The sequence below is a fragment of the Condylura cristata genome, unplaced genomic scaffold, assembly GCF_000260355.1.
Source record: "Condylura cristata isolate star-nosed mole 26May11 unplaced genomic scaffold, ConCri1.0 scaffold00013, whole genome shotgun sequence".
In the NCBI taxonomy this organism is placed as follows: domain Eukaryota; kingdom Metazoa; phylum Chordata; class Mammalia; order Eulipotyphla; family Talpidae; genus Condylura; species Condylura cristata.
In genome coordinates, this window is record NW_004567114.1 from 35461015 (window position 1) to 35484083 (window position 23069).

General features: G+C 37.9%; 1 protein-coding gene across 2 annotated transcripts; it reads left to right on the forward strand.

Annotated features, from left to right (window-relative positions):
* Positions 1 to 6064: 6064 nt before the first annotated feature.
* On the forward strand, positions 6065 to 20157 carry GMFB (glia maturation factor, beta). Of its 2 annotated transcripts, none has more exons than XM_012724669.1 (7): positions 6065 to 6209; positions 10495 to 10591; positions 11977 to 12026; positions 12693 to 12742; positions 13124 to 13209; positions 14684 to 14757; positions 16508 to 20157. In XM_012724669.1, the coding sequence occupies exons 1-7, from the start codon at positions 6207 to 6209 to the stop codon at positions 16577 to 16579; spliced, it is 432 nt and encodes a 143-aa protein (XP_012580123.1). In that variant the 5' UTR covers positions 6065 to 6206; the 3' UTR covers positions 16580 to 20157. The 2 variants fall into 2 exon arrangements, with proteins under 2 accessions (XP_012580123.1, XP_004681916.1); XM_004681859.2 differs by having other exon boundaries at positions 6109 to 6209; positions 13127 to 13209.
* Positions 20158 to 23069: the final 2912 nt, after the last annotated feature.

A 23069-nucleotide genomic window follows, 5' to 3' on the forward strand; every position in this document is an offset into this window, starting at 1 on the left:
TAACCCACATCTGCCCTTGTTTTATCTGGGAAGACTTTCAAAGGGCACTGTGCAGAACACCAGAAGGAGTCCCACGGCAGACTATACGATGCTTCTTAGCTTTTCCAACTGGAATATAAGGATAGAGGAAAATTAGCATTGCGAATGGGATATCCTCAAGAAAGGTGAATTCTCTTCCCATTGCCTCTTCTTATTCTTCTCCCACTACACCCTTCAAATTAAGACTGGATGTTTTAATGTTTAGGTATTCATTTTGATAATTCTAAAAATGGAACTTATTTCCTTTAATGGGTTAATTTAATTAAAAACTGAAGCTTCTACCCACAAGAAAGTAACGAAAGCTCTTCAGCCCCTTTTCCTCATTCTCAGCAGTCTATCATTCTCTATCAAGGGAAACTATCTGGAGTCGCTCACATTTTCATCGGCATGTCATTTGTTTACGTTTAGTTCCAAGAGACAGGAAAATGTAGTCTTATTCTGAGCAGCAACATACTCTGCTACAAATTTGGGGAAAACAAACAAAGGATGGCTAGCTATGACGCGGTTCAAGACCACCATGTCACCACTAAAATTAGTATTGGGAGGAGCCCTCCCTGGTGATGCAAAGGCTTAAAGCACTATGAAGCTATCTGCAGCCACTACAGCACAGAATTTGATTCTAGGCCAGGGAGGCGACCCACATGGCATGGCAGACCTCTCAGGACTTGCTCGCTGTTCCCCTCAGCTGTGTACTTGTCTATCTGCCTGTTCTGTTCCCCATTCTGTCTCTGGTGAAGCCTCTCACCGCCCGTACCCCGTTCTGTATGCAAAATAAATAAATCTTAAAAAAAAAAACCACAATAAAACGTGACATATCTATGTTCTCTGAAGTTTATTATCTAATAGGAAAGACCAACATTAGCCAAAGATTTTAAAAAATATATGAAAGCAAAATTATAATAAGTATCATTAAAAAGAGGTACATGAAGCTATGAGAACATATAATGCAAGAGTGGAGAAACAACATAGACCAGGGAAGGCTGTCCTTAAGAACAAATGATTGAGTTGAAAGCAGATAGATTTACCAGGAAAAGAGACAGGAAGAGAGGAAGGACATTTAGTACAGCAGCCACAACATGTGCAAAGGCTGAGAACTCAGGCTAAATTATAGCATACCTAAGAAAATGAAAGGTTCAGATGGCAAAATTGTGGAGAATGAAAATATGAGATAAAAATGGGGAAACATGAAGTAAAAATAAACTTTTTAATAAAAAAAAAATGGGGAAACAACTAGGGTCCAGACCACACCAGAATCTTGCCATTTTTTTATTAAAGATTTATTTATTTATGGTTACGGAATTGAGGTACAGGCCAGAGGTGTGGCAAGTGAGAGGATTTACCAGAGACAAAGTGGGGACAGAACAGGCAGATTGACAAAGTACACTGCTGAGGGGAACAGCGGGCAGGTCAGACGAGGACTGCCACATGCCATGTGGGTCACCTCCCAGGTTGGGCATGGAACTCCTGCTGCAGTGGCTTCAGAGAGCTTCATAATGTGGTGCTTTAATTCTTTGTGCTACCAGGAAGAGCACGGAACCTTGCTATTTTTAACTACTCAATGATTTTCCCCTAAGAGAAGTCACTGTTTTGATTGAAGAGGAGTATTATGTACCAAAATGTGTTCCCCCTCACCAATCTGGAACTCATATGTTGAAGATCTAACCCACAATGTGACTATTTGGAAATAGGGCTTTTAAAGAGGTAATCGTGGTTAAATGGTTCTTTTTTGTTTAAAGATTTATTTATTTATGCATACAGAACTGAGGCTAGAGGTGCAGAGCCGTGAGAGAATTCACTAGAGACAGAGTGGGGACCAAAACAGGCAGATTGACGAAGTACACTACTAAGGGGAGCAGCAGGCTAGACAGGAGAAATCTGCCATGTGTGTAACTCCCCTGGCTAGTTCAGACTAGTGCTGAAGCTTCTTAGTAGTACTGTGCTTTGACCCATTGTGCCACCAGGGAGGGCCCTTAAATGAGTTCTTAAAGGTAGAACCCTAATCCAACAGAACTGGTATCCTTTTTAGAAAAAGAAGACCAGAGACAGCTCTCTGTGCATGGGTACAGAGAAAAGATAATGGGAGGACACCCTGAAGTGTCCATTAGCAACCCATGGAGAGAGGCCCACAAGGAAGTCTGCTGGTACCTTGGATTTCCAGCCTCTAGAACTGTAACAATATAAATCTCTTTTGTTTTAACATTCAGTCTGTGATACTCCTTTAGCACAACCTGGGCAAACTAATATAGTGCGTGACAGCTATTTACATTTTGAATGAATCATTTGGACTATTCTAGGGCTCATTGGAAAGACGCTGGGATGGATATAAGTCAATAGGGAGATATCAATTAATATACTCTTTCAAAAGTCCAGGCGAGAAATATTGGTAACTCAATACATATTAGGAGAGAAATGAGGACTGGCAATAAGGAGGATGATTACTTAGAAATGATTCATCTTATGAATAAATGTTTATAAACATTTATCTAATAAATGTTTTAGATAGAAGCTTGTTTCTCTTTCGGGTGAAAGTCCAGAAGAAGGTAATACAGGACTGATACAGTGTTCCACAGTGCAAGGGAACCAGACATCTGTTTTGCTCACCTTGTAGCTTTATTGATAAGATGCCAACACAGTTCCAGCCATCAGATTCTAGCCAAAGGCAAGGCCTTTCCCTCTTGCTCAGAAGGAAAACAACATCCTTTCCAAATCTTTTCAGGTTCTCCAATGCCGCGCCTATTTGGGTGCTTTACCAAACCCCTTTTTGCCTCAATTCAGAGACATGAACAGGTTGAGTTTGACTGTCTGCTGCACTTACTCCCGCCCCTTCTTCCTACACGCCACAAGTCAGAAGGGAAAGGCTCCCTCCTTCCCACTCAGCAGGTACTTGCCTTATGTCATAGCCTTACTTGTCTCTACCATATGGCACATATTAAATGCCACTTTTAACTTTGCCAAGGTCTGGATTTTTAAATGCTATTGACAACTTACAATTTTATAAAAAAACAAAAAACAACTTTCTTTTTAGTAATGCCTAGCGCTTTCAAGTTTACAGTTTCTTGGGATTCAGAAATCCTAGTTTAGTTGACAAACCTGCTTTCTTTCTTGACATCATATTTCTATTTATCCTTTGACATTGACAGATATTTCAAGTCAAACAAGGAGAGGGTTTCAAAAGAGAAATTTTTTTTAAAATTCACATGCTTTCAAAGCTTATTATTACCATTATATATTTTTCTTGAAGCTGCCAGTCCTTTCATCAACTTTATATGAAATTTCTTTATCCTACATTATTTCCTGTAAGGGCAAATTTATCTCTATACTGGAGACAACAATAGGAATATAATAAGTGTCATAACTTTGAGTATCCATCTTTGAGATAATCACTACACATTAGAATTGAATGAATGTACAACTTGAATATGATGCCGCAGATGACCTAAATTGTGAAAAATCTTACAATAACTTGGTAGACTTAAAAGCCTAATCCTGGGCCCTCCCTGGTGGCACAGCCGGTTAAGGCACTGCACTGAGAAGCTAAAGCCACTTCCGCATGAGTTCGATTCCTGCCTGCCCCGGAGGTGACCCACATGGTGGAGGTGACCCACATGGTGCAGCAGACCTCTTCTGACCTACCTGCTGCTCCCCTCAGCAGTGTTCTTCGTCCATCTGCCTGTTCTGCTCCCCACTCTGTCTCTGGTGAAGCCTCTCACTGCCCCTGAGCCTCTGGCCTGTACCCCAGCTCTGTATGCACAAATAAATAAATCTTAAAAAAAAAAAAAGCCTAATCCTTTGTAGCTCATTTAAGTTCCAAGTCCCTGTAGTAAAAACTCTCCTGGTCTGAGATGTTGGGCTTCTGTTACCTATACATGCTAAGGGACAGGAGGTTATCTGAAAGCTGCTTCACCGAGCAGACACTGACAAAATATGCGGTACTTGGTCTGTGGCCCAAAGCCTATTTATCCAGAATAGTTCTCATTCTCAACTTGCGTGACCCCCCACCCTCTTACTCCACCCTCCCCCAATGACAACATAGGACAAAGTCTGGCCCTATTTTAGTGGTCACCCTTTAATGGGTAGAGGCCAGGGATGTTGCTAAACACCCTATAATGCATGCACAGACACCCACAAATAGGAATTATCAGATTCCAAATGTCAATATTGCTGAGATTGAGAAATCCTGGTTTAGAACATTCTATTGTTTCTGGGCATTTTTCACAAATCACTGTTTCCTCTTCTCCAGCTCCTATCTTCCCTGGATGGCTACAATAGCTTCCTGATTGGTGTCCTAGCTCGTGTCTTCACCTTCCACAGTTAGTTCTTTCTTTTTCATAGCTTTTTAAATCCTAACTTTTAATTTATATACAGTAAAATCCAGCAACCCAATTTATAGTTCTGTAAGCTTTAACAGACATGTCAAGGTCATGACCACAAACAAGGTGCAGAGTGTACTTTAATTTGCTAAGTCTTCACTATTCTGGTTTCATGTTCTTCAGATAGAAGCCCAAAGTGGGGTTGATAGTCTGACCATTGATAGGGCAGACAGTATTTCCATGTTTAGTTTTTAAAGGTAAACCCAGATCACTTTGCAAAATGGCTGTACCAGTTGATATGGCCGCCAACAATGTAAATTATGGTTCTTCTTTCTCCACATCCTTGCCAGCACTCATTTGTGGGAGTCTTTATTATGTATGCAGTTCTCATTAGTGTCAGATGATAACTCATTGTGATTTGGGCCTGTGTCTCCTGTATTAAAAGTGATGATGAATATTTTCCTATTGGCTATCTGGATAGCGTCTTTGATAATACCAGTTCTTTTTGTCTCTTTATCTCTCTAAATATGTAATTTTTAAGATTTTATTTATTTATGCCTATAGAACTGGGGTGCAGGCCAGAGGTGCAGGGGTGGTGAGAAGATTCACCAGAGACAGAGTGGGGAGTAGAATAGGCAGGTCGATGAAGTATACTGCTGAGGGTAGCAACAGGCGGGACAGGAGAGTTCTGCCACACCACGTGGGTCACCTTCCAGGCCAGGGAACTTGCACTAAAGAGGTATCAGACAGCTTGCAGTGCTGTGGTTTAGTCCACTGCACCTACAGGGAGGGGCCTCTTTTTATATATTTTTAAGGATGTATATTAAATCTATAGTTGTCCTGCAAGTTGCTTTATTATCTTGCCATAGGTTTTGGCAGTTGTTCCAATTCAGCACACAGAATATTACTTATGCTTTTTTGAAGGCTACATATAATTTTCCATTTGTTTGTAGGCTTTTGTTATGAGGGCAATGTTGTCACAGTTAATCTGAAATTATAATCTATGTATAGGAATTCCATGTGTAGGAATATACATACATACATACATATATATAATAAGTTTCCTTTTATTATATATGTATATATATACATACACAATTATATATATATAAAATAAGTTTCCTTTTATTGCTTCTCGGCCTTTTGGCTAAGATGAAATGTATTAAAATAAATTTCCTTTGTTAGTGATGGGTCACAGGGTTGCTCTATTCATTATAATTATAGACGTTGCTCAGGGAGTTTCTTCCTTTAAATTCTTGAGTTCAAGTTTTGCTTCTTCCAAACAACTTTTCTCACAGCATCAATTGCTAACTTACACCAATGAATCTATTCCTCTCACAGAAATTTATTTTTAGTGAATGATTAGGTAATCGCCATAGCAATCATCTAAACATCAATCATTATTCAACCATACTTCAATTAATAAATACTATAAAATAAATTATATTAGCCAAGTTCTGAAAGGTGGTGGTAAATGGAGGAGGGATTCCTGGGAGAGGTTGAAAGGAATAGAGTGAAGTGTGTTAAGCGTTGAGGGAGGTCAAATTTACAAGGTTGGCAGATGACAATACATATCGATTTAATCATATTATTATGAAATTACTCTCAGAGTTTTAGATAAATTAAAAGGACCTAAGCACTGCCTTGAGCTCTCAGTGCATTTTGCCATAGGCGTAGACGCTGGCGTTCAGGTTAATTTTGAGCCGCGCCTCTTGCCGTCTGCGTCACGTGTTGGCCCGCCGCGTTCGTCTGGGGGAGTGGCTCTGCCAGCGCTGGGACCGGAAGGGAGGCGGCGGTCGCGCCATTCTTAAAGGGACCAGAGGGGGAGGCGAGAGGCTGCTGACGGCCGGAAGGAAAATGGTGAGTTACCGCGGGGGAGGGCGGGGGCCGGAGGGCTGAGCCAGCCTGCTGGGCTTTCCTGATTTCCCAAGCCCTTGTCGGCTGGCGGTGCCCGGCGTGGCTCGGCGCCGCTCCCGCGGGCAGCCGGCGGGGCCAGAGTGCCGGAGACTTGGCCTTCCGGGCCGTCGCCGCCGCCCTGCCTAAGGGCAGCATCCTCCTGCAGTCCAGCGTCGACCCGCCCGGCGGGCTCTGGGACTGTGATGGAGGGTTCCAGCTCTTGATACCAATAGTCGGAGGGGCCAGTAGTTGGGCCCAGCAGAAGGCTTCTCCAAACGGGAGGTTCCCTGCCAGGGCCAGGCCTAAAGGGTGGGCAGGCGCCGAGCAGCTGGAGCTGGACACGGCTAGGGAGGGTCCACTCCCGACTCCATTCTTTTGGCGTTCTTTAGCCTCTGTCTCCTCCTGTTTGCCTCTGTCTCCTCCTGTTTGCCTCGAAGGATGTCTTTGATCTTTGCTTGCTTTGTGTGGAGTCTGTTGGAAACAGCCCCTTTTGACCCAAGGCTTTGGCAACTTGAAATATGAGTCAGAAGCTTTAGTTTTGCCTGGAGTGGGGGCTGTGGCTTCGGTTCTCCTATGGGACGGACTCTGCGCTCAAAATAAAGTGGAATATTACATTAGGTGCCCAAGCAGGATGTTCTGGATCTTCCGCATAGCTTTTAAAATATTCCCATTTCTTTAATTACAAAAAAATACCCTCCTTACTCTCCCCCTCCCCCACATTCCCCCCCCCCCGATTTTACCCTCCCATGTCCTATCTCAGATTGGCCACCTATTTCTTTGCCCACCTCCATCTAAAGATCTTGTTATGGTCACGGTCGCCAAATCTAAGCGCTCTCTTTCTCATCTTTCCTGACCTTTCAGCTGCTTTCTGAGTATTGACACTTCTTTTTGAAGCATTCTTGGCTCATGCTTCCTCCTTGAATTCTGGGGTACAGAACTCCTGGTTTTCCTCCTACTTGCCCTATTGGTCCATCTGTGTCCTGTCCTGCACACTGTTCTTCCCTGGACATCTCACTGAGGAGACCTAGGCTTCACTAATCCTTTTTTGTTTGCTCGTTTTTGTTTTTCATTTTGTATTCTATCACCATCTTTTCTTACATGTACTTGTGGCTTCAGTTACCACCTACCTATGTGCAGGTGACTAGTGACCTTGTATTGCAGGTCTTGTTTTTAAGATCCAGCCCAGATCTATATATTCCGCTATATAATTAACATCCCTGGGAAGCTTTCACCACTTGGGTGACTTAAGAGCCACCTCATTTTGTCCATAATTGAACTCATGTTCTTCTTCAAACTGGTCTCTCTGTTTCGTAATTTAGTGTAAAGTAGCACATCAGTCTTGCAGAAGTGAGAAGTAGGAGTCTCTACTTCATAAGCCACCTCTTCTCCTTTCAGTTCCAGTGTGTCACCCACCAGCTCCTTTGGACTTAGGAGTCTGGCTGCCTGGGTTCAATCCTGGTTCCATTAGTTTTGTAATTTTGGAAAAGGTACTTTTAGTTTCTTGTAAAATGGAGACTAACAACCCATCTCATGGGGTTCTTTTGAGTATAAAGGAGGTTCCATATAAAGGTCATAGCACAGTGTTCTCTTCTGTAGTTAATACATGTTAATTATTATTAGCAGTATTCACCTACCTCTTTTTATCCTCTGTCTAAGCCACTTCGTCTCCCACCTGAATTACTAGTCTTGCCAGTTAACTAGTCTTGCTTGCTTCTTTTATCCTACCTCTTTAATTATTCCCTATAGTCAAATTTGATCACATTTCTTATCAGCACCCTACTTGAAACACTTTTGTGTCTTTGCTTTGTTTGCTAGGAGAGAGACCAAAATACTTAAATAACCTATTGTGCCCTTTGTACTCTGGAGCCTACCAACCTCCTCTTATATTATAATCCATGTTCTTGCTCATTCTTTGTGCTTGAGCATGGATTTTCCATGCTTACTTAATTGGAGGATCTTTGTACAGGCAGTTTTGGGCCTTCACATGCCTTTTATCAGGAAGAGCTCCTGTGACTGCTGTCACTCACTAGTCATCAGACCAGTGGTATCTTGTGTCTTTCCTTCCTAGCTCTATCAAAGCTCTAAATATATTTTGCCTGATTCATTTAACATAAGTCTGTTCTCTACTATAGTGAAAGTGCCTGAAGACAAGCCATGCTATTTGTTTATTTTATATGTTGTATCCCTAACACTTAGCACAGTGGTGGCATTCATTAAATGTTCACTGTATGATAAACCAATAAATGAACACTTGAACTCAAATTGCCACTTAACTTTCTTTGTGCATTATCATTTTACTATGTAGAGTTGTTTTCAAGGCATATACTCTTAAATGTTTATGTTAATTATCAGTTGTTAGAATTGTCCTTTTCTCTTGTAGGAAGAAATTTTTGGTCTTATGGTATTAGAAAGTGTGGAAAGCAGTACAATTAAATCACAGTATATTTTTCACTGAGTTTCTGATCTTTAGGGTCTCAGGATTACACAAGCAGGTCTAGTATCAGAATTGGAAGATAAGATTCATAATAAATTGGTCTTTGCTTAGCCAAAAATCTAAAATATTTAAGACTTTCACTAATGGGCTATATATACCTTGGTTGAATAGATAATAGAAATTCTTGTTTCCTGATTTCTGTATCTTACTTGAAAGATGGGGGAGAAGACTTATTGTTGAAACTGACTTCAGGAAGCACCATATGATTATAGTATCTCTTTATCTAAAGAGAACTAAAAGAATGGGTGTATATGATTCCTGCAAGAGCCTTAGTTATTAGATAGGACCTGTTGGTGGGGTTTGCTTTCTAATTGTATAATCATTTATCACCTTATATGTTACCAGTATTCTCAATTTTAAAATTATAGTTATTTCCTACCTTAACATGTACTCACCAGCACAGGGTCAAAAAAAATTACACATTCATTATGAACTTTTTACTTTAACTTAAAATCAGAAGCTTTATTCCTTCTGGACACATATGTTCAGTATTGGTCTCCTAACTGTCCAGAGTTTCTTGAAGAAGGGGGAAAAAACTATACGTGGACCTTGTTAATAAAAATTTGAAATAGTAAGGGTAATTTAAACTCTTATCTGAATGTGTGAGACTGGAACTATTCAGTTATTTTTTTAGGTGCAGTGATGTTACTATTCACATATATATATATATTTAAAGATTATTCATACAGAACTGGGGTATAGGCTAGAGGTGTAGGGGTGGTGAGAGGATTCACCAGAGACAGTGGGGAGCAGAAACAGGCAGATTGACAAAGTACACTGCTGAGGGGAGCAGTGGGCAAGTCAGGAGAGGTCTGCTGTACCATGTGGGTCACCTCCAGGGCAAACTGGCACTGAAGTGGCTACAGTTCCTTTCAGTGTTGCTCTTTAACCCGCTGCACCATCAGGGAAGGCCCTGTTCTTATATTTTTAATGGCACATACTGTTATTTCTAATGATATATACCAAAGTACTTATGGTTGAAATGATTTCTGGCCTTGGTTGTTTGGCAATCCCTGGGGCTAGGATTGAGGGTATTGAATAAAATAAAACTGGCTGTGTTGAAAATAGTTGGAGCTCAGCTGAGTGATAAATACATAGGATGTCACAATTACTATTTTCTACTTTTGTGTGTTGCAAGTTCTGTGATTCATTAAAAAAAATCTGTCCACTTCTTGCAATCAATCTTATAGTTGTACTACTAACATAAGATTGCTTTCGATTGTTTTCTTGCCAAATATCTAAGGAGGAGTCTAATATTTATCATTTGTAAAGGCTTTTTTAGTTTTTGTGCTTGTTTCCTTTGGCTTTGCTTTCATAATTGTCAGTGACTCCTTTTTAAGAATCCCTGTAGTAGTTAAAGTATAAAATGTTGCTGATCTTTACTCTTATGGTTTATTTTTCATACTTTTGTTTATTTGTATATTTTTCATAGTTGTGAGACCAAAAATGCACCAAGGTCTTATTAATTCTAAGTACAATGAGGTGATTTCCCTATTTTCCTGCAAGTGCAAAAGAATCAGACAGTGACCCTTTACTTTTCCCAAAATTCTTCCCTTTCTCTCCAGTTCTGATAAAATTGTGTGATTAATGTCGGTACAAAGGTTGGTTTAAAAACTCATTAAGTGTTCACTTGCATCGCTTTTTTATGCTTTCACGTAAGTGACATTTGTAGATGTCGGTATCCCTTTTTAAAGGCATTTTTATAATATGTACTATGTCAAAGTCATGGCATTTTGTTATTTTTTTCTTTTCTAGAGTGAGTCTTTGGTGGTTTGTGACGTTGCTGAGGACTTAGTGGAGAAGCTGAGAAAGTTTCGTTTTCGCAGAGAAACAAACAATGCTGCCATTATAAGTAAGCAAAAAGTGATTGCCTCATTTGCATGGTGTTAGTTTGTTTTATTCCACACCTACAATGAATAAGCTGAACCTTTAGAATGTATTTGTCTCCTCTTTTAAATGCTCCCTCCCCTTTTAGATCTATTGAAAAGGTAAGTAACAGCTAACTTCTCAGAACAGAGGTAGCTTGTCTTGTATCCTCCATAGGTCTTCTCTTAGCTGCTTACCCAGCTCTGGAGAAATATGTTCTTGGTCACTTGGTCATTCATAGTGTCCCATCCAATTTATGCTTTAACTTCTCAGGGGAGTAAAAGTATATGGCCATTTATATTCAAGCAGAAACTTATGCCCCAGCCTAAAATGGTAAACTTCAGCATTGTTAACTGTCTTCAGAGTGATATTGGACTTATTTCAGTACTAGACTTGAATTTTAGTTTTATGGGGAGTGTTCTTAAGTACTTATCACCTCTGACAATGGAAAGAATAACTTGCATATTATCTCTTCCATTGTGAGTTGCATCTGATTTTACCAGGATTTACCTTACAGCCTTAGATAATATTTAATATGCAGGCAGTAATTAAGAAGATGAAGGAAGATGAGGGACTGAAAATGCAAAACTAAATGGAGTGCTTAGTTAGGATGCATCTGGTACATGTGAATTAATGAGTTGTTAACAACTTACCATGAATTTTAGTTCTATTACTAATAAATACTGTAATGTAGGCATTGCATTTCGTTCTTAAAAGAAAATGTCAGCATCATCACAAAAAGTAAAGCTATTGGAAAACTATTATAAAATTAATGAAAAGCCAAAATGGCCAGCTTTTTACAGTAATAGAAAAGATTTAGAGGCATAGGGTATTTCAGCATTTTTTCAGTTTGGCTTTGGATTATTTTTTATCTGTTTGAATATAGATATCACTGCTGGAGAATCTGCTTTACCAGAATAATCATACTGTACCATGAAATCCTGACACTAAAATTTGGTGATCTGGCAATTATTTTGTCCTGACCTCTCATCTACTTTCTACTTTCTGTTGTAGTTCTAACCATATTATATATATGAGTCTAATAACTGTCTCAATCGCAGTCATTCTCTGACTTTTTATAATAGAAAGGTTGCATTTGAGTTACAATGTTTTTCACATACACAATAGATGTATCTTATTGAATTAAAATTCTGAATAAGCAAATTAAGCTCTATGAATTGTGGCTAAAGCTTTTAAATGCTGACTGCTTTAAAGCAGAGCTACCTGTTAGACAATAACCAAAATTTTGAATGAGTATAATGCTGTGTTTCTTGATGTTTTAATTTCGAACCCAGAAATAAGGGCTGAGACTCTGTGGGTTGTATAGATTAAGGTCACATTAGTTTTACTCATACTGTATTTTTATTTCAGTGAAGATTGATAAGGATAAACGCCTGGTGGTACTGGATGAAGAGCTTGAGGTTTGTTTGATCAGCTAATTGCAATTTTATAGCTACTATTTGCTCAAAATCATGATTCCCCAAAAGATGCTGTATTAATTTTACGTACTTTTGAAGTAAGTTCTAAAACTTTAAATACGTGCTCATTATGTATGAAAAGCATGTGCTAATTATGGTGTAGCACATTTTCTTGCTAACTTAATCACCATCTTTAGAACATTAATGAAATGCAGTGCACATGTAGTAGAAAGTAGGACTATGTACCCAGTAAAAGCTGAGTTGATTTTATAAGTTGCTTGACTGAGTTGGTTGACTAGTAACGAAACACAAAACTCTGTAACATAAATACTTAGTCAAATTAAGTAACAAAGTTAGAGTGAAAAGAAAGGAGCTTTTCTTCCCTAAGTATCAGACACTGTTGTTTCCTCTGAGGGGTTGGCATATTCATTCATTCTTTCCTGAAAATTGAAACATGGGCATAGACTACTAAATGGAACTAAACTGAGTGAGCCTTTATTGGATTGAGGGTTTAATAACCTGAATTTACATAAAATTTAGTAAAATAAAATTTTATGTTGTGGTATATAGTTATTAATTTATGCCTATATGTAGAATAGATGCTCAGTATATTTCCAAGGATTTATGATTAAGAAAATGCTTAAAAATTATTTCTCTTTATGGTATCAGGGCATTTCACCTGATGAACTTAAAGATGAACTACCTGAACGACAACCTCGATATCCTTTTCTTAGTGCTTTAAAAAGATGTTTTCTTTAGTGGTCAGTGTTTTATTTATAAGGTCATTTTGTTTGATTTTTTTTTTTAAAGACAGGTATTCTTAAAATATGTGTACAGGTATTAGACTAAGATAAATGAAAAACTGATGTGTGGGTGATGTAAACACACACTTTAACAAATTTATTTTTTAACAATTATATATTTCTCAGGACCAATGATATTTTTGTGGAAAGCAAAGAATAATAAAGCTGTGGCCTAAGTGAATTGATAGAAATTTACTGCTTACCAACTCCCTGCTATATATATTTTTTCACAGCATTGTTATTAGTAAATAGTTGTTTCAAGTAGAACAATCATTTTAATTTCTTTAACTTGAGAAAAACCTTCATTGTATATAGTTATAAGTATCAACATGATGATGGAAGAGTTTCCTATCCTCTGTGCTTTATTTTCTCCAGTCCTGTTGGTAAGTGAATATTTGGTTTTGATTAAATCACTTTTATGCTATAAAAATTTGATACTTTTTTTAAAGGTAAAAAATGTTAACTAACTCTAAATTGAGGCATGTGAATGTGTGGAAAGAAATTACTACCAAGCATCATCTCAGAGAACTTGCTTATTTTTTAGGAGAACATCCTAGAAATGTAATCATTAGGTCAAATCATATATTCATTTTAAGGAACTTGAAACATAATCACATTTTAAAATATCAAAAGTACATTTTCTTGTGTATTTTAATTTTGCTTACAAGTATGAAAACACGGTAATAGTCATGAGAGATTGTTTAGCTTGAAAAAAGCATATACCATTGACTTTGAGAATAATTCCAGAATTACTTACATTGGATATTAAAATGACTATTATCACCAGAATTACCACTATCTCCACCATGCAAACCCACACTAAAGTCTCTACTCACTGATTTCTTCTCTAAGCTTTATTATTTGTATCAATTGCTTGCCATCTTTTATATGAGACACTTGCTTTAATATGTCTCATTGTTTTATGGAGTTTTTGAAAGGTAAAGGTAAGAGAGATATTTGCTCTCAATGTAAAATACATGTTTAGCTTAATATGTAAACAGACTGTAACCTCTTTAGGACAGATCTCCCTACTCCAACACCCTACTCTACCCCAAAACCTTGTATGTTTTAGGTGTTGCTACATTGACTTTGATTTTTTTTTTTTTTTAAAGATTTATTTATTTGTGCATACAGAACTGGGGTACAGGCCAGAGGCTCAGGGGCGGTGAGAGGCTTCACCAGAGACAGAGTGGGAAGCAGAACAGGCAGATGGATGAAGTACACTGCTGAGGGGAGCAGCGGGCGGGTCAGGAGAGGTCTGCCACGCCATGTGGTCACCTCCGGGACAGGCGGGAATCGAACTCATGCGGAAGTGGCTTTAGTTTCTCAGTACAGTGCTTTAACCCGCTGCGCCACCAGGGAGGGCCCAAGATAGTGTCAAATTTTTTAAGTGCTTTCAAGAATCTAAAAATCAAGATCTCCAGGGATCTAATTTTATTTATTTTTTATAGTTCAGCTATTGTATTTCTTTGTGCTGGCAGTATGCAGTTATAAAACTTAAAATATAGTCTATATACATTTAAACTGCAGTTACTATACATTGATAGCATAATGTTATCATTTTATTTATTTTATATATATATATTACATTATTCTTCATTGTGTACATTTTTTCATCTCAGTTGTAATCCCCATGGACTTCCCACGACCATTTCACCCATGTGCCATCACCATAGTCCACCTCAGTTTTGATCTTGTTCTTCTCTCCTCCCCCATAGAATGTCTCTGGTTTATAGTTGGTTAGTTGTTCTTTTTTTTCTTTATTACAATTTAAATGCATCATTTTTTAAAAGTAAGTTACAAAATCATCACTTCTTCAAAATCTAAGGCTCATTTCCACTCTAATCTCTTTTCCAGGATGTAAGCCTGAACAACAGATGATGTATGCTGGGAGTAAGAATAAGCTTGTCCAAACAGCTGAACTAACCAAGGTCATATTTATATACTTACATATATTTACTGATTATACATAATACCGCTTATTGAGACATTATTTCCTGTTAGCATATAAGTAATCTGAAGACTTGCGTACGTTTTTAGGCTGGTGAAAGTTAGAGTAACAAATTAGTCAAAGCTTTTTACTATTTGGAAGTAAAATAATCAAGTCTTTAATCACAGTGTTTTTTTTGAATGGTAGCTAAGTAGAAAAAAATCATATTCAAAATGTAGGCAGCTTTAGAAAAGTTACTGTAACTATTCAATCTATTAAGAGTTTTTTTTTTTTTAAGATTTATTTTATTTGTGCATACAGAACTGGGGTACAGGCCAGAGGCTCGGGGCAGTGAGAGGCTTCACCAGAGACAGAGCGGGGAGCAGAACAGGCAGATCAACAAAGTACACTGCTGAGGGGAGCAGCAGGCGGTCCAGGAGAGGTCTGCCACGCCATGTGGTCACCTCCGGGGCAAGTGGGAATCAAACTCATGGGGAAGTGGCTTTAGCTTCTCAGTGCAGTGCTTTAACCTGCTGTGCCACCAGGGAGGGCCCTATTAAGAGTTCTTTATCTGCCATAATATAAATTCTAACAGATAAAATTATGCATTGAAGCATCTCTGAACCATATTTTATACAGAAATTCCATATTATGCAGTTAACTGTTTCCAAATTTAGTACTAAATTGCTAAGAATACTTATTAATAACTTTATTTAGCTGGAACCTTCTATATATGAGATGCTTGCATTAACATGTTTCATTGTTTTATGGGTAATGTTAAGAGGGATACTTGCTCTCAAGCTTTAACTTGTGCATATTAGTTGAGTCGAAAAATTATATTTAAGGTTCTGAAGAATATTGCATAATTAAAATGGTATTAAACAAGATTTTGGTTTTAAAGTCATAATCAGCAATCATCAGTTTAGGGGATATCTTTAAGTACCCTCTAGATTTTCCTTTCAGGCCATGTGGTTGTCATTGACCCCACCAATTGATGGAAGTAGTACTCTTCCTCGTTTGTACTATAAGAACGCCTGGATTTGCTCTAAGGCGTTTTGTGGTTAAGAAAGTTCTATTGACAACCTCATGTCTCTTCTATCCAGGCCTGCCCCAATGTGTTGGAATTAAGGCATTACAGTTTATAAATTACTTTTATAAATAATCCCATGGAATTGATGGTAGTACTCCTAGTTGGTAGACAGATAAACTGAGTTCCAGAAGATGATTGACTTACCCAGGGCTATGTAACAGTAAGTGACAGTTAGGATTCAAACACATCTGGCCTCATATCCCATCCCTGCTCTTGTTTCTCATTATATTGTCTCTTTATAACCATTGTACTTTCTAGACCTGCGGATGTTTTAGTTCTTGTTGGAGATATGTGGCAGTTCATGGTATTTCCTCCACCTATGGAGGATTGGCATGTGTTCTTCCAGTTCCTTGCTAGAATGATTTTAGTTGTGTATTAGTAATACTGGATAAGACTTACAGAACTGCTCTTATAAAATGTTTGTAGATTTGTGCTTTAAGAGAATTTTGTTCTTAGGCTAGCTTGATTGCTTAACTATTGTCTGAGTGCTTAGCATTTAAAAAAGTACAGTACCTGACGAAAGGCATATCTAGTTTACACAGATTAAGTCAGACCAATATGGAAGGAAGGAGAATTTGTATTTAATACTCAAATATGTAAGTATTTTTGATTTTTTTGTTTTGAGAGTCTCAAAATATGACCTAATTTTTTTTTCCTTCAGGTATTTGAAATAAGAAATACTGAAGACCTAACTGAAGAATGGTTACGTGAGAAACTTGGATTTTTCCACTAATGTGAACTTCTGTGTTTCTAAAGTATTTATGTATTAAACTGACCATACTGGAACCAGACATAAATACTTATTTATGCCTAAAAATGCACTGTTACTTACAGTTTTTTTCCTGCAGTAAAGACAAATTCTTAATTTGTTCAAAGTTGAACAAAGAGGAAATCATCTTCATAGTAATGAAACTTTGTAAAGTGTTTCCTTATATTTGTAATTGTTAGGTGGACTACTTCTTTCCAGGGACTTTTTGCACTCTTGTGACTAATTTCTATACCTTTTGGTTCAGAGTTTGTTACTATTTGCAGACACCATTGGAAAGTGGGTATTAGATTGTGATAGACAACAGTTGCCTCCTTTTGACAGATACTGGATATTAGCAGTTTATATATGAAAGTAGCATATTATCACTTGTCAAATTTTTGAAATTACTTTGGGGTAAAGTACTTGAGTGACCCAATTTGAGCCATGAATAATAATTTACTGTGTGTGTAACTTACATTTTAGTTCATCAATTCCATGCCTTTTTTGATTTCCTGTATCTAATCAAGTCCAGAAATTTTCTTCATCAATTGCTCATTCTTAAGGTATGGGAATTAGATTTCATAATGAAGTTATGACTGCTAGGTTTTCTTTTTATGGAAAATAGCATCTTAATTTTAGAAATGATGGATTATAACTAAATAAGGGCTTATTCCTGGTTGTGTCATTTCTAGATAATTTCAATCTAGGTTAATAATACTTTATTTATAAAGCTCCTCTTACTATTGTCCTATGAACACTAGTTATTTTAAATGTGTTGATACTGTGCCTTTTATTTGTTAGCTTTAAAGTTAGTTTAAGACTTTTACACTGTCAGTATTCCAGATTTGGTGAAATTAATACTTTTGTAAAGGGTCCAGTTAAAAAAATTTTCTAATGTGTGTATCTGAAATTTGTAATAAAATCAACTGAATAGTTTTAAAATTCCAACTATCTTGCATTGGTGAACATATGGCAGTTGAGAGTTATAATTCTGGCTATGTTTGTGCTTAGTTTTGTGCCATAGGGAACAAAAAATTACTTAAAACCTTGGCCATAAATAATAACATTAACACATCAGTAGAAACTGCATCTTACATCTTATCATCAGATATTCTAAATTAGGCACCTGTCTTGCTAGAGGAAGGCATTCTTGGCACAGTCCAAGGATTCCAATACACTGTGTACTTTAAAAGCAAACATAAATAACTGTGTTAACATTCGTCTAAAGGTCTTGAAATTAAAGACTAACCAGATTTGATGAGTGAATTCTTATACTGAGTAGCAATCATTTCAAAACTAGCAAAGGCATTTTTATGTTGGTTTATTTTCCACTCATATGTTCTTTGCAATTATTTTTTTTGAGGTTTCCATGCCAACTTTAATAAAGAGATGAAGATAGTTGGAATTTTCCTAATACTGAATAGAGCATTTTCTGTTCCCAACACTGTTTGGCTTCACTAATCTAGAAAATAGGGAGCAATGGGAAATTAGTAAGAGATGAGGAAGTGCTAGAGTTGGTATTTGTTTTGGTAATGAATAGGAAGCTTTCTCCATTCAGATTGCCACAGAGTGAGAGAACTTTACCCAGGAAATTTAGGAATTCTTTAAGCAGCTATTTTGATATTGGAAAATAATGCTTATAACTGCAGAAATGCAAATGTAATCCAAGTGACTGGAGTGTTTTTAATGTTTTTGAATGAAGGACATGAGATTTTGTTTTACCTGGTTCACAGCAATAAGAGAAAATTACTAGTTGCTACAAGATTGTATTTTTGAGTGAGATTCCTTATTTTGCTTGCATGTTTTACTTTTTTTTTTAATTTGAAAGTCCTTCATAATGACATATAGAGAGTTCTTTGCCCAGGGGCAAAGAATTGTGTTAAACCGTACTTTTTTGGGCTTGTCTAACTCCTAATCCTGTATTTTGTAAGCCAAGAGATAGAGAGGTTAGCGATAAGTAGAATTTTTTTATCCCTATGTTTTTTTACCCCTCTACAGGGAGATTTACAAATCCTATACATGAGTGTTTTCAGATTTTTATATATAACTTTCTTCTGCATCTAGTCAAGTTTTGCATTGTTTTCAACTGTATTTCTTATTTGATCTCTTTTTCTGACTTCTTTCAAGTAATAACTCCAAAGATCATAATTCCATTACTTACATTCCTTATATTTCTGGTACAGCCATTCCCATTCAACCTTAAATCATAATCTTCCCTTTTTTGACAGCAGCTGTTTTCCTGGGAATCTCCTTCATGGTCTCCTGAGTCAGCACTAGTTTTAAAATCGTTGGCCTTGCATAAGTTATACAGTGCATCTAATGTGAAAATAAATCCAACTAGTAATCACAGTATGTTTTTAATGGTTTTATGGCAACATAAATGACATATGAAGACAATTGTTCTCAGGTTATTATGCTGAAATTCCAAAATCTCAGAGTTTTCAATAGTATTTACTTTGTTTTTGGTATTGAAGGAATTATATTAGGAAAAATTTGGTTGGTTGACTGTTTTTGTTTAATTGACTTCTAAAATAAAGGTACAAATTGCCTATTTCTAAAAAGTTTACTAAATGCCTCATGAAGTCAAATACATTTTTGTTTAAGAGGATAGTGTTAAATTTTTTATTGTCACTGCTAAATAATCTTTGTAGCAAAATGTCTGTCAGCACTTTTTTCTCCCTTTTTACCTCCTGTTTTCAGGAGTCAAGCGTAGCCATAACTATCCTCATCCAACACTTGAACTAAAATTTCCAGTTACAGGAGTTTATTGCCAAATTACATTTGGCTGTCTGTATTCCCTACCCAGATACGTAATAATGAGGAGTATATAAAATAACGTTTGGACTGCTTTTAAAACCCAATGTCATTATTCCATAATGTGGACTAGTGATGAGTAGATATTTTCATAAGAAGGTAAATGCTGATATTTGGTGGAAGTAGAGAGTAACTCGTATTCTATCAATTCAGATATTCATAGTATGGTTGCTGTCCCTACTTGTTCTGATAATACTGGAATCTACAGAATGTGAGCCTTTAAAATTTATGTGAAGAAGCATCTCATACATTTCTGGACAAATCTTACTTTGTATTTCTGGAATATTATAAATCTCCTAGGCTACTTAATACCAGTGGTCCCACGTTGAATATTCTTGAGAAATTGGGTTCCTATTATGCCATTTAACATTTTAAATCAGTGATCATGTTCCTGTAATATTTAAAGTTCCATTATGGTTGTGATAGAAGCTGTTTTCTTGCTTTTTTGAATGTAATTCATCCACATATATAATTACTTGAATGTTGTTTGGCATCAATAACATGCCAAGACAGTTCCCATTGATTTAGAAGGTCCAAAATTATCTCATACAGGAGGCTTGAAACATTAATGGTTTAGTCTTGTGAATATTAACAGTTCCCTGTCATCATTTAACAAGATCAGCAACTGGCACAACTTCCCAAGCTGTGGTTTCAGTCTCTGCTAGTTCATATTGCATGTTTATTTTGGACAGTCTTCTGTTAAGCATGGTGCTTGTATTGGTTTAAATAAAATGTTAACATGAAAGGACTTCAAGCTTTTCATTTTTTACTCGACCGTTCTCCTTAGCACTAATGGACAACCAAGCCCAAATATGCCAAAGCCCTTTGTTAGCTAGAAATGCCCTGGTCACTGCTCCTTGCTGAAGGGAAGTCTTTAGGCAGCTGTAACTTGTCCCACTGACTGCTTCCTGCCCTTCCTACCTCAAAATACACAGGATCTCTGTCTTCTGGCCTCCACTGGTTCACCTAAAGGCAGCCAGCCTGGAGGTCATTGTCTGACTACTATCAAACAAGGAACTGGGCCAGTCCATTAAGTACCTTTTACCCGTCAATTCCTGACACTGGGGAAAGGCACTTTCATACTTTATAGTTTGATTCCTCCCATTGGGGAAATGATCTCATTCCCTTGAATGAGGCAGTTAGATATCCTTGGGAGAATGCCATCAGTTGGAGAACAGGCCTTGGGCCACCTATGGAGGAGAGGGCAAGGAGATGCCAGTTTGGCAGTACAGAACGCATTAGGCATGCAGAGAGTAGTAGCTGAACCATGTTAAATTTAGGTGGAACCTCCAAGGATACCCTTCAGGTTCCTTCCTGAGGCCTGTTGGTCAGCTTTTTCTGGGTTCCTCTGTATATTTGTCTTTCATCAGAAGCCCCTTATTTATGTTAATATGGGTATGGCTGCTTACTTGTGCACAGAAAGCCCTAATCTGCAACCTCTGGTTTTCTTCTGTTCTATTCCCTACATTTCAGTCCTCTTAATACAGTCATGACCCTGATGTTGATAGAAAGACCTTCTCCTTATGCTGCTGTTTATGCCAAATCAGCAAAGAATCATCTCAAATATCTAAATCATGAAGTCCATTGTTCGTTCAACTAAATACAGCACTCTCTTTAAAAAATCACTAAACAACTAACATCATTAGAAAATACAAATAAGGGCCTTCCTGGTGGCACAGCGGGTTAAAGTACAGCATTATGATGTTATCTGTAGCATGAGTTTGATCCCTGGCCAGGGAGGTAACCCAAATGGCACAATAGACTCTCCTGTCTCACCCACTGCTCCCCTCAGCAGTGTATTTCAGTTGATCTGCCTGTTCTGATCCCCACTCTGTCTCTGGTGAATCCCCCCACCCCCGGCACATCTGGCCTATACCCCAGTTCTTGTACGCATAAATAAATCTTTCCCCAAAAATACAAATAAGCAAAAGGAAGAAAAACTTCTAGTACCCAGAGAAATCTTTTGTGACATTTTTGTTATCTCCCTACTTTTGGAGAAAACTGCTGACCTCATCATTATTTGCTCATCTAATTATGGAACTGCTCATTTTTTCCAGGTAGTAAACATCCCAGTCTAGTATAATGTCAAAACTTCAACATCTATGCGTGGAAGTCCCCTCCCTCATCCCTCCATTTCCTCCATCTCCAGGCATACTTCAGGCTGGGAAGTGGGTACAGTGTGTGTCCTACCTTCTTGCTCCCCCAACCATGTTATCTCAAAGCTGAGACTGGAAAGAGAGGGACATCACATGGGAGAAAAATCACTGATCTGGTGTAGATGGAATCTTGGGAGTTGCTGTCTTCTGAGGTCACTGTCAAATAGCAATTCTTTCCCCCAGGAAGTGATGTAGCTTCCTTGCACATTCTCGCTCTGGACCTTTGCCTGCAGGTCCCTTGGTTTGGGTTATGCCTCCTGTGGCTAGATGCATTTAAGCCATATCTGGGTAACAAGAAAATGCAACTCTGCCTTGTTGCCCTCAGGGAGGGTGCAGCTTGGTCTCTACCATCAAGGCACTCAGATCTACTTCATCCTTTCCTAGCCCACTATACCTGACTATACCTGAGCTATGCTGGGCTTATTTTTATTCTTCAAGCTCACTAAACTGAAGCCTTTTTACCATCAGTAGCTTCTTCCAGGGAAGACTGTGTTCATCACCTTTACCCCCATATTCCTATACTTGGTTTTCTTCTGATTTGATCTTTTCACTCACAGGCTTTTCCCCTGATCATCCATCCAAAGGTAGCAACACATTTACTATCATACTGCATCTGGTTTAATTCTTTGCATACTAAGTACCCCCACCTGATATTTTTCCAATTTATGTAACTGATTTGCCTCAGGACTCCCAAACAGAATATGTACAGTTGATTTTTTAATGATTTTTCAAAAAATGCTACCTCAGCCCTGTTGGACCTTTTTTCCCCCCCACCTCTCTGGTGAGAAAAGTATTTTTGAGGACCATAAGATTTCAGTTACTTGGTTGTTACAAAGATTCAGTTCTGTTCATTGGAAAGATTCTATCTCATAGTAGATTCAAAAGCACAGGCTTAATGGAGTCTTCTTGCCCAGCTTCCTTGCTCTACCACTTTGGCTTTTCCTTCTGTTGTTGGGAGGGGAGGAAGGCAGAAAAGCTGTTGGCTACTGTGGGCCCCAGGACATGTTGACTGGGTCAGCTTCTTTCTTTTGTGCCTCCCTGTGTTGCTGGTAACGCATGACCTACTTGGTCATGAGTTTCAGGAATGAGGGAAGTATTGGGTTAATAATGATCACTGTTTTCCTTAGCTTTCAGTGTGTTTATTGCTATTTTTTCCCCAAGTACCCCATCAGATTACTCAGATGCCTAGCTATTTTTCCAAATGCTTCAATAACTAAGAAAATCTGTCAGTTCCTTCTTTTTGGCGCCCTCCCTGCCTGTCTGTATTCCTCCTTCAAAAATCTGTCCTGAGTGCTCTGTCGGCATGAAGCTCAGCTGCCTTCTTGGAACTTCCTTTGTTTATTGGCTTCGCCATTGGAGTCCTTAATATCCCATGGATTCTCCATCTAAACTAGTTACTTTGCTGAATAACTAGTGGCAGGAGAGTTTTGTATTTTTGAGAATGTTTACTCTATCTTCACAGTAGATGTGTGGATTTCCTTGCTTTGCCTCTCCAGAACCACAGT